Here is a 15,178-nt window from a genome sequence, read left to right as displayed (position 1 = left end):
TCCGTCATTTGTCTAAAGCTGATCCCGCGAATCCTTCACTCCGTCGACAACCTTCACAATACTGAAGTTGATCCTTCAATTATCGCTAGCGCCAAGGCGTACATGGTCTAGTGCTGACCCTACCAAGCAACACGGCCACACTTGATTTGGCCAAGATACGGGACTTTGGCTCGTGTGCCTGACGGTTTGGCGGAATTCCATTGCCAGCCTAGAGGAAAAGAAATCACATACTGTTGAATACCAGATTACGTCAACAACGAAGGATTTTTGGTTTGAGATTAACAAAATGAATTGAGTTCAGCTACAGGCATTGTGCCTGAATGCGGCTCTACAAAGCCCCGCGAGCAATCTTCTCGCTTTTCTCGCTTTTCCCAAAGACCCACAGCTCGAAAAGATAACTCAACCGCCCACAAGGCTACTTCCTCCAGATTTGAAGAAAACATACAAACAAAGAAAGCTAAAAAGGCTTCGACGAAGGTTCTGCAACGGCGCGACAACAATGTCTCACGTCTACAGGAATTAAGCGGCATCTGGAGCCGGAATGCCCCACACAAACGACAGTGCGCTGCCCACAACGTGGGTTCCGTCAGACCACACGAGTCTGCCCCAGGAAGTAGCGTCGGCGGTTGGCGGGGAGCTCATCGTGACAGTCAGCTCGAACGTCTTCTTCTCTCCAGCCGCCTCAAAAGTGAGAGTCTCGGGCGTCACAGAGGCCTTGACCAAGTCAGCGTCGTTGAGAGAAATGTCGGCCTTGTACGTGCCGGCACCTCCGACATTGGTCACGGTGCGCTTGAAGGTGGCGGTGTAGGATCCGCTGGAGGCAGCTGCGCTATCATAAAGGGCAGAAAAGGAGGGGTAGTTGAGGTCGTAGACGCTGTAGGTCTGGTTGGACGCGCAGGTGAAGTTGCTTCTGGTGATAGCGGTCGTGAAGGCGACGGTCGAGTTGACGGCGCAGAGCCAAGGGAGGTAGTCGGTGGGTGCGATGTCGTAAACGAGACCCGGGTTCAGGGCGGCGACGGGGTCCACGTGGCCGTTTCCGTAGAGGAAAGGGGTCGCGGCCTTGGAGTCGGAGGAGTCCAGGAGAGGGGTATTGGCACCCTTGGTGTTTGTGTAGGCGGTTGTCATCATGGCTGAGCGGATGGCGGCCGGGCTCCATTCCGGACGGCGGGCCATGATCCAGGTTGCCAGACCGCTCAGGTGAGGGCACGACATGCTCGTACCCGAGATAACGTTCTGGTCGACCTTGCGGGTATCAATGTCAAGACCGGTAGGTCCAGTGCCGGCCCAGGCTGCCAGGATGGAAACACCAGGTCCCTGTCATTGTGTTAGTCTATTGACAATCATACACAGCCTCCCTCACAACTTGATATTGTTTCCCGTAACGTACCGTGATATCCGGCTTCAGGAGCTGCGGGACGATGTAGTTCGGGCCGCGCGAGCTGAAAGCCGCCATAAGCGGAGCCGGGACTCCGAGTCTAGTGCCCTCAAAGTCCAAAATAGCCGTGCCGTTGCCGGTCTTTGCGTAGGCCTCCACCTCGGCTCCATCTGAGGCAGTAAGGTGCAGGGCAGGCAGGATATGGGCATCGGCAATCAGCTCGTCACCGTTAGCGGGTGCATTCACGAGGACCATACCGCGACCACCGGCGGCCTTGACGACGCCGCCCTTCTCGGTTCTGCCGTTGTTTCCGCGCACGCAGACGACGACCTTGCCAGCAACCTTGGCGGGGTCAAGGCTGTCTGCCAGGCATAGGTTGGCGTTGGTGACGTTGCCCTTGCCCGCCTGGCTTGCGTGGACGAGGGGAAGCACCTCGCCAGCCTGGAGAGGCGTGATATCCGTGACGGAACCGTTGCTGTAGAGAGAGAAACCGGTGTAGTTCTTGCCGTTGCCGAGGGTAACATGAGCAGGGAAGTCACGGTCAAGCGTGCTTGCGGCGACGGTCAGAGCCCAAGGGGCCTACGATAGTGTTAACTTACCACACCAATGGAGCGAAGCGAAAAAGGAGAATGGAAGCGCGAGAGATACTTACAAGGTTGGCAACAGTGCCTGCTCCCGGACCAGAGTTACCGGCAGACATGGCGACGAAGATACCTTTCTGGACGGCAGCGAACGCACCGAGTGCTGAACCATCATCCTCGCTGAAGGAGGGCTGATCGGGGCCGAGAGAAAGAGACATGACGTTGACGCCATCCTCAATGGCCTTATCCATGGCCGCGAGGATGTCAGAGTTGAAGCAGCCCTCCTTCCAGCAGACCTTGTACATGGCGACACGAGCGAACTCGGCCATACCCCGAGCTGTACCGGAGGCCTGGCCGAAAAGGCTAGCGTTCGGTACGGCGGCTCCGGCTGAGGTGGACGAAGTGTGCGTACCATGTCCGTCGTCGTCTCGGGGGGATTGGTACTCTCCGGTCCAGTTGAAAGAGCCCGTGTCGTTGGTGACGGCGGCGACGTATCCCTTGTAAAAGGCCCTCGCGCCAACGAGCTTCTTGTTGCAGCTGGTGGCCGGGAAGTCTTCGCTGATCTCGCACTCGCCCTTCCAGTTGGCAGGGATGGGCGGCATGCCGTCATCCTTGTAGCTGGGGTTCTCGGGCCAGACGCCCGTGTCGAAGATGCCGACGATGAGGTTGGACTCTGGGTTGGTGCCGTTGTAGTCGTCTCTCTCATCCAGGTAGCTGCCGATGTCGAGCCCGCGCCCAAGGAGCGAGGCATCGTCGATGCCTAGAAAGTTCGGGGTTCTGCTGGTGTGAAGGCGGTAGGCCTTGTCAAGAGTGACAGACAGGACGTCGTCCCGGTCTCTTAGGGCGTCAGCTTGGCCATCTGTGATCTTGGCGGCGTATCCGTTGACCGTGTTCTCATAGTGGTAGAGCACGTTGGCAGGATCGGCGGAAACGGAGATGAGGGAAGAGTCGAACAGATCTCTGCGTCGGAGACCGGAGGCCCCGGTGTGCTTCATCTGGACGATATACGTCTTGCGAAGCTCAGCACCAAAGGCGGCCCCCGCGAAGAGGGTGCCCAAGAGGAGGGTGAGAGAAGTCTTTGCCATTGCTGCGGTATTGTCAACTCAATCTGGAGTTGAGTCCTTGGCGTATGGAGGAGATCTTGACGCTGAAGACAGGACGTCGTTGCATTCCACATGCCAACCGGACAGCTCTATATACTCCAATGTGACATAGTTTCCACGGACGGTGAATTGCTTCCCCATGTCAGGGGCGGAATGAACAATACCGTGGCACCATATCGGCGGGATCTAGCCCTTGAGGGTCTCGCAATCTGCACCAGTAAACTTCTCGTACCTGGCGATCTCGCAAATAAGCGAAGCCGACATGCAGTGACCAGTCCCAGGAACACCTTTCGTCTGCACGTGTATCCGTTAGCGACCTACCCTTTGCGACCTTAGGGCCGGGATAAGAAAGCTTGAGATAATGTAAACCAGGGGTTTATTGTTGTTCTGATTGGCTAATGACTCCGCAACTTGCGGCAGTCTACCAACACTCAAATAGAGTGCCAGGCAACCTTAATCCTAGGAACTAATGTTCGTCCGACGTTGCCGACTGTTGAAGATTTGCGCTAATCAACCAAGAAAGTTTAGCATAACGTTGCCCACCCCGGCTGGGAAATTGCCATGTAGCATCCCGCAGAAACCGGTCCATTGTCACACTCGACTTTCGGTGCTCGGTACAAGGCCGCAGAGCTCCAGGTGGTAGGACGGGCGCTGCAGCCTGGAGTCAATGCAAAGGTTCCGTCGGCATCCGTGATTTCTAGATGCGGGGGAGTCCCTTTGCTTCACGATCGATCCAACGACGAGCGGGATTTCACTAGCGGCGGTTATTCTGTCGTGTTTTTGGTTATTTTAACACACAAGTCCATTCAGTAAAGTTCAGGTCAACTTCTTCCGGTAGCTTTTCGCTAACCAAATGCCATCATATCTGATAAATTGAAAAGTGCTCACTCTCAATGGCCTTCCTCTTCTGGAATTACGTTTTTGATGACTGTCGGAACGATTACTGATTGGTCGCAAATGGCAATTATCATGCGGCTCTGCCGGCGCCGACGACCTGCGACGGGGCCGTCATTTAATGAAGCTATCTTGAATTGGTAAAATCATTGTCACGCTGAATGATAGCTTTTTCAAAATCTCAGTAGCTGCACAAGTGTATCGGGTTCAGTACATCCAGTGTCTAAATGTGTACTCGAGTATTTACTTCTATCAACAGCTCTTGTCACAACCAATCTAATTTACATACATCAAAGGGTCCGAGGCAGTTTAGGTGCCCCGGTCTTAACGGGCTGTGCGAGAGGAGCACCAGATTGTGCCTTGGCCATGGGGCAGAATTTCTTCTTGATGGCACCGGCATCACCGTTGGCGTCCAATGTGCCCAGCATACTCGCGAGCTCGCCCATCCGCTGAGCAATGGAGACGAACATACCAGCTGCGGCAATGTTAGTTCATGTTTTGGGCCCTGGGAAAGTAAGTGGATAACCGACCTTCAGCGTGCCACAGATAATGGCAATGGAACGCCCAAACACCTGGGTTGTCTGCTGTTATGCGGAGCACCAGGTGTGAGTATCCTGGGATTGTGATCGTATCACGGCGCATTGGGTTGTCAAAGTTCCATGTAGTCTTGCTGGCTCCGAAAAGGCCATTGCCCCAACCAATGACTTGGAAGTTCTGGCCTGTCTATAGATTAGCACGTTGGCGGAGAGTAGAAGCAAGTTTGTGAGTAAGTACCACTAGATAAACGGTCAGTCATGGGTTCAGAGTGGATGGTCGTGAAGCAACTTACTGCAAATGCCAAGGATGAACCATCATAGCGTCTGAGTTGACTACAATTTGGGCAGCTTTATCGTCTCGGGACACCAAGACGAACTGATCCTTTCCGAAGTCTAGTTTCGGCTGCGGCGAGTTCAGGTTCTCTGGTGTGATGTCCTGCTGCATGACCTTCCATAGCGAGGCATCGTCGGTCAAAGGTGTATACAGAGTCTAATCACTGTCAGCAGGGTAATCATTCAGCAGATCAGCCAAGAGGTTCTTTCAACTCACATCATTGACGTGTGTACGAACGACATCGTTGACGCGCTCCTGCTTGAACGTGAAATAATGGTAATTCCTGTCGCCAACGTCGTAGGCCGGCCTGCTTCTGACAGGCTTTGGAAGGTTGTGCGGCAGATCCTCGCACCTGTCTCCCCATGGCTCCTTGCCTACGCCGGGGTTCGAGTTGGCGTTAAGATCCCACGCCTTGCCAATCGGCGGGACGCCAAGATCCGTCTCGTCATACGATAGGATGGCGGTGGCCCCAAAAGGTGTGCCGTGCATCATGCCCGCCTTATGGTTCTTGTGGGACATGTGGAAGCACCGCACCGCGGCGTCGGCACGAATCAGGTAGTTTCCGGCAGTCTGGTTGGCGTGGACGAGGACGGAGTAGCGTTGACCGGGATTCATATACACACGGGACGTGGCGATTGGAGCGACCTCGACGCCGTCAATCTCGACGATTTGCAGAGGGTGGTCGTCAACCGTAACAAAGATGGGGGTCGATGTGCCGTGGTTGATGAGACGCAGACGAGCTGTTGAGCCACTCTTGACCCGTGTATTGAAGAGGGAACCCCATGTACACTTGGGGGGAGGCGCACCATCTCTCGGGGTGTTGTGGCTTCCCATGTTCTCCATGTTGTGGCCGCTATGGTCCTCGCCTGACTTGGCCTTGTTTGAATCATGGCCTTCAATGCTGGAGCAGTTGAATGTGTTCTTGCCATTGATGATGACATTGTCAGGAGGAGGCTCTCTACCGGGCTTCTTAGGTGCCCAAGGTGGGTTGGCGCTTAGGTACTGGGTGAGGAGCTAGAAAACTGTGAGAACCAAATGAGAGTGATAGAGGCCGAGTCAACTCACAGTGCCTCCATACTCATGAAAGAGATCTCCGACCATCACAATCTTTTCATCATCCACAGGGGGTATCTTTTCATCCGGATCGTGGATGATCTACATTGTAGAAGAGCATGTTAGTATCGTCAAGCGCTCACAGGCCAAGGCTTCACCAGCGATGTCTCATGAAGTAATATGAGAGAAACCTTACCAATGGCCCAAAGAGTCCGTCAGTGACTTGGACTGAAACATGAGCGTGCCACCAGAACGTGCCCCGCTGGTCGGTGACATTGAATTCGTAAGTGAAGCTCTCGCCGGCAGGAATGGCACACTGGCTGACGCCAAAGACACCGTCCATCCAGACCGACTTTCTCTGGTCAATGCCGTGCCAGTGAATCGTGGTACTCTCCTTCAACATCTGGTTGTGCACCGTGACACGGATGGTGTCTCCCGTGTTTGCCTCAATGAGAGGGCCGGGAGATTGTCCGTTGACGAGGATCATTGACTTCTCAAAGCCGTCGGGTGAGTGCTGCTGCCGCGTGATGTTGAACACATACTCCCGCATCGACGTCACATTCGACACCTGGAATCCAGTCTGCAGATTGAACTGCTGATCAGGCGTCAAATTCACTTGCGGTGTTTGCGTAGGGACAAGAGACGAAGTCGTTGTTGGCGTTATCGTCGTCGTCAGTTCCGGCACTGGGTCCGCCGGTGGTGGCGGCGGAGGCGGCGGGGGGCTTTCTTCATGATTATCCTCATCGTGGGCCGGTTCGGCCGGCCGGTCCTTGGTCTGTACATTGAAGAATTGGGCGAAAATGAAAGGAATGAGTGTCAGGATAGACACGCAAGTGAGTACCATGATCCATCGAAAGGTCTTCTTGTGGCCCGCATGGCGTCGGTAGTGGCCCTTCTCGCTGTAGTCGGCTGAGTCGGGAAGCAGGCGATCCTCCACGTCAGTCTCCGACGACGATCTGACGCCTAGCATGGGGTCTTGCTCGTCGCGCGTCCCGTCCCGCGGGACCAGGCCGGAGCTCATGGTTGCTGCGCTAATGAGGGAAGGTATACAAATATGACGGCTCAAACAATATACACAACGAACCTGGGTTCGCTATCAGAAAGAGAGAAAATAAACAGGCCCAACAGCAAGACAGACACCCCGGGTTTCTAGCAATTGATGTTCACCATACAACCTTCGCTGCGTGGGTTGACAAGAAACACGAGAAAACGAAGAACCACGTGGTAAAAGGGGCAAACGGCTGGGATAAAGGGAAAAGCCACCACTAAGATGCAACGGGGATCCTCTCTTTTTGCTTGTATCCGGTCGGCGAGATATTCGGCGAAACGGGGTGATGGACTCCGGGATAAATCACCCGTGAAAAGACAAGAGATAGGCCCCGGCGCTTAGCAGCTCGGTAATTGCAACTCTTCTTTAGCTCTTCCAGACCTCTGGAAATTTTCCTCTGGAAATTTTGACGCTATGAAACGCGAAACTGCGATCCAAACTATGCGGAAACTTTCAGCCAATTAGACATTTACAAACCTTCCAACCACAGTTCGTTGATCGGCTTGCGTCGCCTTGTCAGACAAGTGGTGTTTTCATGTGCATTCCCAATCAAGCTATCTTCCAATCTCTTAAGCGACACTCCGCCTCTCTACGAAGACTTTCCAGTTGAAAATATGCGTCTAATAGAGGGGAGGTTTCGAGGTGCCAAGTTTCCGGTGGGTTCAGGGGCCCGTGTTCGGGAAAGTCTGACCACTATCGTTCGCTAAACAGCCTCTCAATACGACGCCCAGAATCATCCCGTCTCGAGTTCCGGTGCATCGGAATAGGTGTTTCAATTACACGGTGTTCGCCTGCTGGCCCTTCCTTCAAGACCTACTGTCACGGTTATGTGAATCATAAGAAAGCTTCGATCGCACTACGAGTCTGGGATAGACTTTCTCTGTATGACCAAGAAGTATCAGGGTGTGACCCCCGCAGCTTCAATCGTCTCGGCGGCGATGGTCCCCTGATTTGACAGGAGTGATCGGCGAACTGCTGTCCACTGTGTATGCCGGGATTGAATCGCTTGTCACTGGTTTAAGTGCATAAAATCCAGCCCAGCCAGGAGCCTGTCAACTTGAGCTATGTTCTTAACTAAGGTATCATCTGGCACACCCCAGAATTGATGGGTGACGGGCAATTGACACAGACTCTTTACATCGAACTTATTGGGTTCGATACATCCGTACTCATGAGATAGGGTCTTAAAAAGGCTTGGATAGCGAAGGTCTAAGTGGGCCTCATGATACCATCTACTCCAGCACTTCTCTCTCACTATATAATTTCGCTCCTCCATCAAGTCGGGGCCAAAAGAGAACACATGGAAGCTGATGTTGTAGAAGCCCATCACCCCACATCACTTACGAGGTACCTAGACTGACTGATTGTTGTTTGAGAGTGCACCAAGTTGAACCGATATGGCAACTATTGTCAACTCCTAGTTGATACTTACCAACTAGGGTACTGTTCAGTCGCTACACAACCAAAATGTTGCCTTACTGAGAAGCTGATTGTTGAGCACAAGGTTTCAATTGACAGCCTGTACCTGAGAAACATGACCAAGAAAACCCCCTCAGGCCTGCAGTCCTGTGCTTGTTGGACGATGCCAAAGGAACTTTCGTATAGACCTCGGCCCTCACCAAATTCTGGACGGATTCTTCAGAGGGTGTTGCATCGGCCGTAATGCCTAACATGGACTTAGTTGGTTGACATGGATACAATCGTCACAGTCGTTGGAGTAGGACCGGACGCAGAACATCAATTGAGCATGGTCCGTCTTCCGATCCCCACGGTCCAAAAGGGAATTCGCCAACCATCATCCACGGGCCCGTACGGAATGAAACGTCGCTAAGGAGGGGCAAGTGGGAGACCGAACGCTCATCAAGTCCGCTCCACGTTCCCGCAGGATCCTCCGCAGTTCGCGACGACTTGTCGATCACTCATGAGGTTTCTATCAAGGGCAACGGCAACTAACTCCGCAATGTGGCCATGAGTAATGTTCCTTATATATATATAAGTCCGTTCTCGCTCATGCGCCTCTTTAGATCGCACACTCTCAAACTAGTTCACTTGACTTTCCGGACTTTCTTGACGATACCCGACGCACCCTACTTATCAACATCGAAATCAGTAATATCATAATACGAAAATGGCCGAGACACACGGAACATGCGAGGTCAAGTTCCAGGGCGTTCGCGATAAGTTCAGTGAACTCTTGGGATCTGGAGTCGAGCTCGGTGCATGTCTCACTGTCACCATCGACGGCGAGGACGTCGTCAACTTGTGGGGAGGTTACGCTGACGCCAATCGCACCCGCCCCTGGAAGGAGGACACCATCGTCAACGTTTTCTCTACAACGAAAACCATTTGCGCGCTCGCAGGCCTCATTCTCATCAACGAGGGCGAAATCTCGCCCTACGACAAAGTCTCCAAATACTGGCCCGAGTTCGCGGCCAACGGCAAGGAGAATGTCGAGGTCCGCCATCTTCTGTCCCATAGCTCGGGTGTGGCGGCGTTCGAAGACCCCATTACCCTCCAAGAGATGTCCGCCTCATATGAGGAGGTCATTTCCAGGCTTGAAAAGCAGCCGGCCCGCTGGGAGCCCGGAACCAAGTCTGGATATCACGCCTGGACCTACGGCTACTTGATCGGAGAGCTGGTGCGCCGAAAGACGGGATTGACTCTCACGGAATTCGTCTCTCAAAGAATCGCAGGGCCCCTTGGTGCCGATATGCAGATCGGAGCAAAGGAGAAAGATTGGCCTCGCGTCGCAGAGCTGATTCCCCCTCCGGCCCCTCCAGCCCACATTATGCCTGAACAAGACGAGGATCCCGACTCTCTGAAGCACAAGATGCTCCATCCGTTCCCGGATCCTAGCTTCGCAAACACTGAGCCGTGGAAGAAGGCTGAGATTGCCGCAGCAAACGGCCACGGCAACAGCAAGGCTTTAGCGATGATTTGGTCCAAGTACCTTACGATTGGTGATGAGAGCAAGAGACTCTTGTCTCAGAAGACGATCGACCTTATCTACAACGAGCAGACGTACGGTCCCGATCTGTGCATGGGATTCCCCGTTCGCTACGGAATCGGCATGGGTCTCAGAGGCAATGGCAACACGCCGGTGGACTCCTGGTTCCCGGAAGGGAAGATCTGCTTCTGGGGTGGCTGGGGTGGATCGATGCTCATCAATGATCTTGATCGTCGGATCACCATTGCCTATGCGATGAACAAGATGTCGCTTGGTTCTGCAGGCAACGAGGCTGTGTATGCCTACGTTGCTGAAATTTACAAGGCACTGGGCGTTCCCGTAGGAACCCCTAACGCTCAAGCCTAAGGTCTCTTGTGATGGGTTTGGGTAGAGGGGATTCGTGGATAATAATATCATTCATTGTCGCCAGTATAGCTAAGAAAACTCGCTATATTGGACACTAAACGCAAATTGCTCCTTCATTATTATGGATCCAATGCATTGAACTCTACCCAAAAGTGGTCTCGAACGCGACTGGACTTCAAAATACCAGTTTACAACAATTTACAACAATCTATATACGTGTGCTATTGGAAGCCAGCTACAAAAGACTACAATTTTGGGAAATTGTGAACCATAAGCTATAGTCGTGCTATTGCAACACCAATTTCCGACTCAACTTCATCAATGAACAGCTTTTGGGATCGATCTGCTCCTTAATGGCATCACCCTGGTTTCAGCGTTGGCAAATATATCATTCCATTTAACAGCTGAAGTCTACTTGTCATACGGACATACTTTGTGATCTCAAAAGCCCCATGCCTGATGCCATTGTCTGTAGCTGTCTTGTGTAAGTAACTACTCAAGTGAATGTTAAGTTACGTCACATGAAATCCGTACATCATATCATCTTTTAGATGTTCAAATAGCATAACGGGGTACATACTTACTTCAAGGTCGGGTTTTGTCGTTGGCTCGACCAATCCGTCCTCTTTCTCGATATCCTCGGCGAAACGAGCAACTCCGGCCCACGGCTACATGCCTCGAACCGGATAAAATGCTTCGTAGCGAAGCACACCGACTGACTAGTTGTTGACATGCTCCCATGCTAAAATTACACAAACATATCTGGGGTCCGGACCCCGGACCCCTGTGGGGTAGGGCTGGCCGTATCTGTGATATCCCAGCGGTTCGTTGCCGAAGATATTCGCTGGGCACTAAGTGCTGTGGCAATGCTACATGCCTGCATTACTGCTTATTTCATTGCATATCTAGGGCGAAAAAGCCCACCACTGCATGTCAAAATGGAAGCAATGTCACCAATGGCCCGTAGACTCGGCCCCGGGGTTCCCTTCTGACCCTTGGCTGCATTAGCAAATTCATCGTGGGCAGTCATGTCGGACTCGCACATATCTTTACGGGTGTCCGCGTCTCAATGCACTTTCCTTTCTCCTCTCTCTACTGTATAGCCAGGCAGGAATCTTGCCCATTTACTTGTCAAGTTCCTTGATCGCATCGATCGCCAATTTTCAGTATGCGCCTTTTGGATCTGAGCCTTACTGCCCTGCAAGCCAGCGCGCTCGGTTTGGCTAGTCCAGTTTCCCGCTCAGCAGAGTCCGACATAGATCTTGCAACTACCGAAAGGCTCCAACAGCTTGCGAGCTTGGCCCAGACTGCCTTTGACAAGACAAAGTCGGAGGTCGAGGGCAGTGAAACTACAAAGCGCAGCAGCGCATGCTCTTGGCATGATGTTCGTGTTCGGAGAGAGTGGTATGGTCTTGCCTTCCATCGTCAAAGCATTGTCCCTGTAGTTCGTTCTGCTTACATTGCGATTTCTTAGGGGCACGCTGAGCAAATCTGAGAAGCTTGACTACATCAATGCCGTCAAGTGTCTTCAGTCCAGGCCTGCCCGCACACCCGCTTCACAGTCTTCTGGGGCTAAGACTAGGTTCGATGACTTTGTCGCAACCCACATCAACCAAACTCTCACCATACACTACACTGTCCGTATTATGAGATAAGACTATATTGTCAAGATAACTGACCGTAGCAGGGTAACTTCCTATCCTGGCATCGATATTTCACATGGCAGTATGAGGAGGCTCTGCGCAACGAGTGTGGCTACAAGGGCACTCAACCCGTGAGTACCTCAACTCATGGTTACGTCAGTATCCTTACTAACCTAATACAATAGTACTGGGACTGGTCCAAGACCGCGATCACAGGCTTGGAGACCTCTCCAATCTTCGACGGGAGCGAGACCTCCATGTCCGGAAATGGTGATTTTGTCCCAGGACGGGAGCCCATCCGTCTCGGTGGCCAAAATGGTCTGCCGATCATCGAACTTCCAGTCGGTACAGGCGGAGGCTGCGTAAACTCTGGGCCCTTCAAGAATATGACAGTCAACCTTGGCCCCGCTGCCCTTGACCTGCCCGGAGGTATCTCCGAGGCTAATCCTAACGGGCCCTTGACATATAACCCCCGCTGTCTCAAACGCGATTTGACAACTGAGGTCAACCTCTTGTACGCCAACGTGACTGCTGTGCTGTCCAACATTCTCCAGCCTCAGAACGTGTACGACTTCCAGATGCAGATGCAGGGTGTGCCAGGCTCTGGTAACATTGGTAAGCTTGATAAACTTCGATAGAAATTCAATGCAGGTAGGAAAATACTGACGAGACTTTCTCGATAGGCATCCACGGTGGTGGTCATTACTCCCTTGGAGGAGATCCCGGAAGAGGTCAGACACACGAAATTCCAGCAGGCTGAACGGTGCTAACTTCTGACTGTAATGAGTAGACGTTTTTACTTCCCCAGGAGATCCTGTTTTCTATCTCCACCATTCGATGATTGATCGAGTATGGTGGATGTGGCAGATGCTTTCACCGCAGGAGCGTCAATATGGCGCCACTGCTCTCAGCGGAACCAACACATTCCTGGATCAACCCCCCAGTGCCAACACAACCATGGATGATGTGCTCCAGTATGGCTGGGCTGGGGAGTCCCTCAAGATTTGGGACGCCATGAGCACCGTTGCAGGTCCATTCTGCTATGTGTACCTATGAATGGAAGTTCCACAACGGGGAGGATTACTTCACATATTTGTGTGCGGATAATGGCAACTGTAGCTTCGATTATAGTTAAAATTCGCTTCTCCTACGTATCATATATCTCAAAGTATGACGTTAAGATGAATCGCCGATTGTTATGGAGGAAGGACTTCACCACCACCTCGCAAAGCCGCGCCGGCCTGTCTCCGGTGCGGAATCGAGCAGATCTCCCGAAGGCCGCAATCCGAAGAGGACCCACACTTCGGGGTCATTCCGGGGAATCGACCCGTAGTCCAGCCGATTGAACTTACTTGATCACTCAAGTCAGCCCTGTGCTGCTAGCCGATGTCTTTCAAGTAGGTATGCATGGCGTTCCAGACGATGACGCGAATATGCTCAATGCGGATAGTGTCGCCGCGGTTAGCACGGCACAGCTTGCATCAGGATTGAGGCGCCAAACCTAGCGTCATGTACACGCGGAAGCTCCCTCGGGGGGATACGTCTTGGCAAATGCTTGATTCACCCGACTGAGAACTCGGTATGCAGAACACATGAACGTCTCTGAGAGCACGTCTTACTGTGTTTGAGGCGCCAGAATTCTCTCTTTCCAGGACGATGTTCACTTTCTCCCAAAAATGATGTATCGCTAGGCGCAGCCACCTCGAAACTCAGACACATTAGGACGAATCTGGGCTAGCAAACGTCAGAGTACTTAAAAGAAGCGTTCGCCAAACCAGAGATTCCAGAGGTATCAAAGCATCTCGCTGTATTCATTAAGCCAACCAAGTCAAGTCGATTGTTGGTTCTCACAGCATCATGCGTGTCCTTATCAGCGGAGCAGGCATCGCCGGTCCAACGCTGGCTTGGTTTCTGGCCAGGACCGGTGCGCGTGTCACAGTCGTTGAGAAGTGCAAGTCGATTCCTACCTACGGCCATAACGTCGACGTCAACCACAGCGCTATCACCGTCTTGAAGAAGATGGGCCTCATTGATCAACTTCGACGCTTCAACACAACAGAAAAAGGAACACAATTCATCGATCCGCAGGGGCGGCCCTTTGCTCCCTTTCCTGTCAAGCAGGGCTCTTCCGCAAGCCCTACCTCGGAATTTGAGATCCTTCGAGGGGACTTGGCTGCAGTGTTGTACGAAGCCACGAAGACCCATCCCAACATCAAGTACCTCTTCGGCACTACCGCCAGCAAAGTCATATCCAACGACGACACCAATGTCAAAGTTGAGCTAAGCAACGGAGAAGTACAAGAGTACGACTTATTGGTCGCAGCAGATGGCCAGTGGTCAAAGGTACGAAAGCAAGTCTTTCCCCAGGAAAGCATCACCGTCATCGACAAGAACATGTACGTCGCCTACGCCGCTATTCCCCGCCTCCCCGAGGACAACGACTGGTGGAATATCTACCAGGCCCTGGGATCGAGGATCATCACCACTAGGCCCGACCCGCACGGCACCATACGGGCCATGTTCACCCATATGCCCTGCGACGGCGCGCAGAAGACGGCGTGGCAGGAGGCCGCACGAGGCGATAAGAAGCTCCAAATGGAGCTCGTGAGGCGGGAGTTCCTAGACGCCGGGTGGCAGACGCCCCGGATCATGGACGCCATGGCACAGGCGGAAGATTACTACTTCCAGGACCTGAAGCAGATCAAGATGAAAACGTGGTCCAGCTCCCGTGTCATCTGCCTGGGAGATGCGGCCTTTGCACCGACGCCCCTCTCGGGCATGGGAACTACACTGGCCATCATCGGAGGTTACATGCTTGCTGGCGAGCTCACCAAACTCACACCCGGAGAACATCCTTCCCGGGCATTCGAAGCTTACGAGGCCGCGTTTCGCCCCTACGTCGAGGAGACGCAGAGCGTTCCGTGGTTCTTCCCAGGAGTCGCGCATCCGGTCACGGCATGGCAGAGATGGTTGCTAGGAACGATTGTTTCGACGATGTCCAGAGTTGTTGCGATGCCTTGGGTGGCTAAGAAATTCTTTGATGATACGAACAATGACGATTCGGAGTTCCCACTGCCGGCATATCCTCTTCTAGACGATGAGAAGCTAAAATGAGACAAGTTGGTGACAAGACACAAGAGGCAGGGCAGTGGTACACTTGGTACTAGATGAACAATTAGGGGAGGAATTCAGGTCATGGCTAGTCTTGGGCAACGACAACTTCGTTTCGCTAAGCATGTTGAAGAGTCCATTGAGAGGTTTATTCATAATTTATCTACAAATTCATTCGCAAATTTAC

At 52.7% G+C, this 15,178-nt stretch overlaps 5 protein-coding genes across 5 annotated transcripts; 3 read left to right on the top strand and 2 right to left on the bottom strand.

The window, feature by feature from the left end:
- Positions 1-234: 234 nt before the first annotated feature.
- On the bottom strand, positions 235-3,094 carry HER10_EVM0008181 (PA domain-containing protein). Its single transcript, XM_035477713.1, has 3 exons — positions 2,028-3,094; positions 1,388-1,954; positions 235-1,314 (listed from the first exon to the last, which is right to left on the bottom strand). The coding sequence occupies exons 1-3, from the start codon at positions 3,039-3,041 to the stop codon at positions 520-522; spliced, it is 2,376 nt and encodes a 791-aa protein (XP_035335142.1). The 5' UTR covers positions 3,042-3,094; the 3' UTR covers positions 235-519.
- A 1,149-nt stretch (positions 3,095-4,243) lies between these two features.
- On the bottom strand, positions 4,244-6,897 carry HER10_EVM0012577 (multicopper oxidase; the record flags this gene model as incomplete). Its single annotated transcript, XM_035481970.1, has 6 exons — positions 4,244-4,428; positions 4,484-4,676; positions 4,803-4,979; positions 5,040-5,837; positions 5,889-5,978; positions 6,073-6,897. The coding sequence occupies 6 exons, from the start codon at positions 6,895-6,897 to the stop codon at positions 4,244-4,246; spliced, it is 2,268 nt and encodes a 755-aa protein (XP_035335467.1).
- Positions 6,898-9,052: 2,155 nt separating this feature from the next.
- On the top strand, positions 9,053-10,237 carry HER10_EVM0002294 (beta-lactamase; the record flags this gene model as incomplete). The annotated part of the gene is made up of 1 exon (XM_035472011.1): positions 9,053-10,237. The coding sequence occupies one exon, from the start codon at positions 9,053-9,055 to the stop codon at positions 10,235-10,237; it is 1,185 nt and encodes a 394-aa protein (XP_035334708.1).
- A 1,168-nt stretch (positions 10,238-11,405) lies between these two features.
- On the top strand, positions 11,406-13,032 carry HER10_EVM0013273 (uncharacterized protein; the record flags this gene model as incomplete). Its single annotated transcript, XM_035482637.1, has 6 exons — positions 11,406-11,641; positions 11,712-11,874; positions 11,925-12,011; positions 12,066-12,495; positions 12,564-12,611; positions 12,671-13,032. The coding sequence occupies 6 exons, from the start codon at positions 11,406-11,408 to the stop codon at positions 12,934-12,936; spliced, it is 1,230 nt and encodes a 409-aa protein (XP_035335521.1). The 3' UTR covers positions 12,937-13,032.
- A 412-nt stretch (positions 13,033-13,444) lies between these two features.
- On the top strand, positions 13,445-15,062 carry HER10_EVM0001106 (uncharacterized protein). Its single transcript, XM_035470866.1, has one exon. It carries the CDS (start codon positions 13,738-13,740, stop codon positions 14,992-14,994), a length of 1,257 nt encoding a protein of 418 aa, XP_035334623.1. The 5' UTR covers positions 13,445-13,737; the 3' UTR covers positions 14,995-15,062.
- The last annotated feature ends 116 nt before the right edge of the window (positions 15,063-15,178 follow it).

Source organism: Colletotrichum scovillei, assembly GCF_011075155.1.
Source record: "Colletotrichum scovillei strain TJNH1 chromosome Unknown Contig00004, whole genome shotgun sequence".
Taxonomy (NCBI): domain Eukaryota; kingdom Fungi; phylum Ascomycota; class Sordariomycetes; order Glomerellales; family Glomerellaceae; genus Colletotrichum; species Colletotrichum scovillei.
This window is presented reverse-complemented; position numbering and strand designations above follow the sequence as displayed.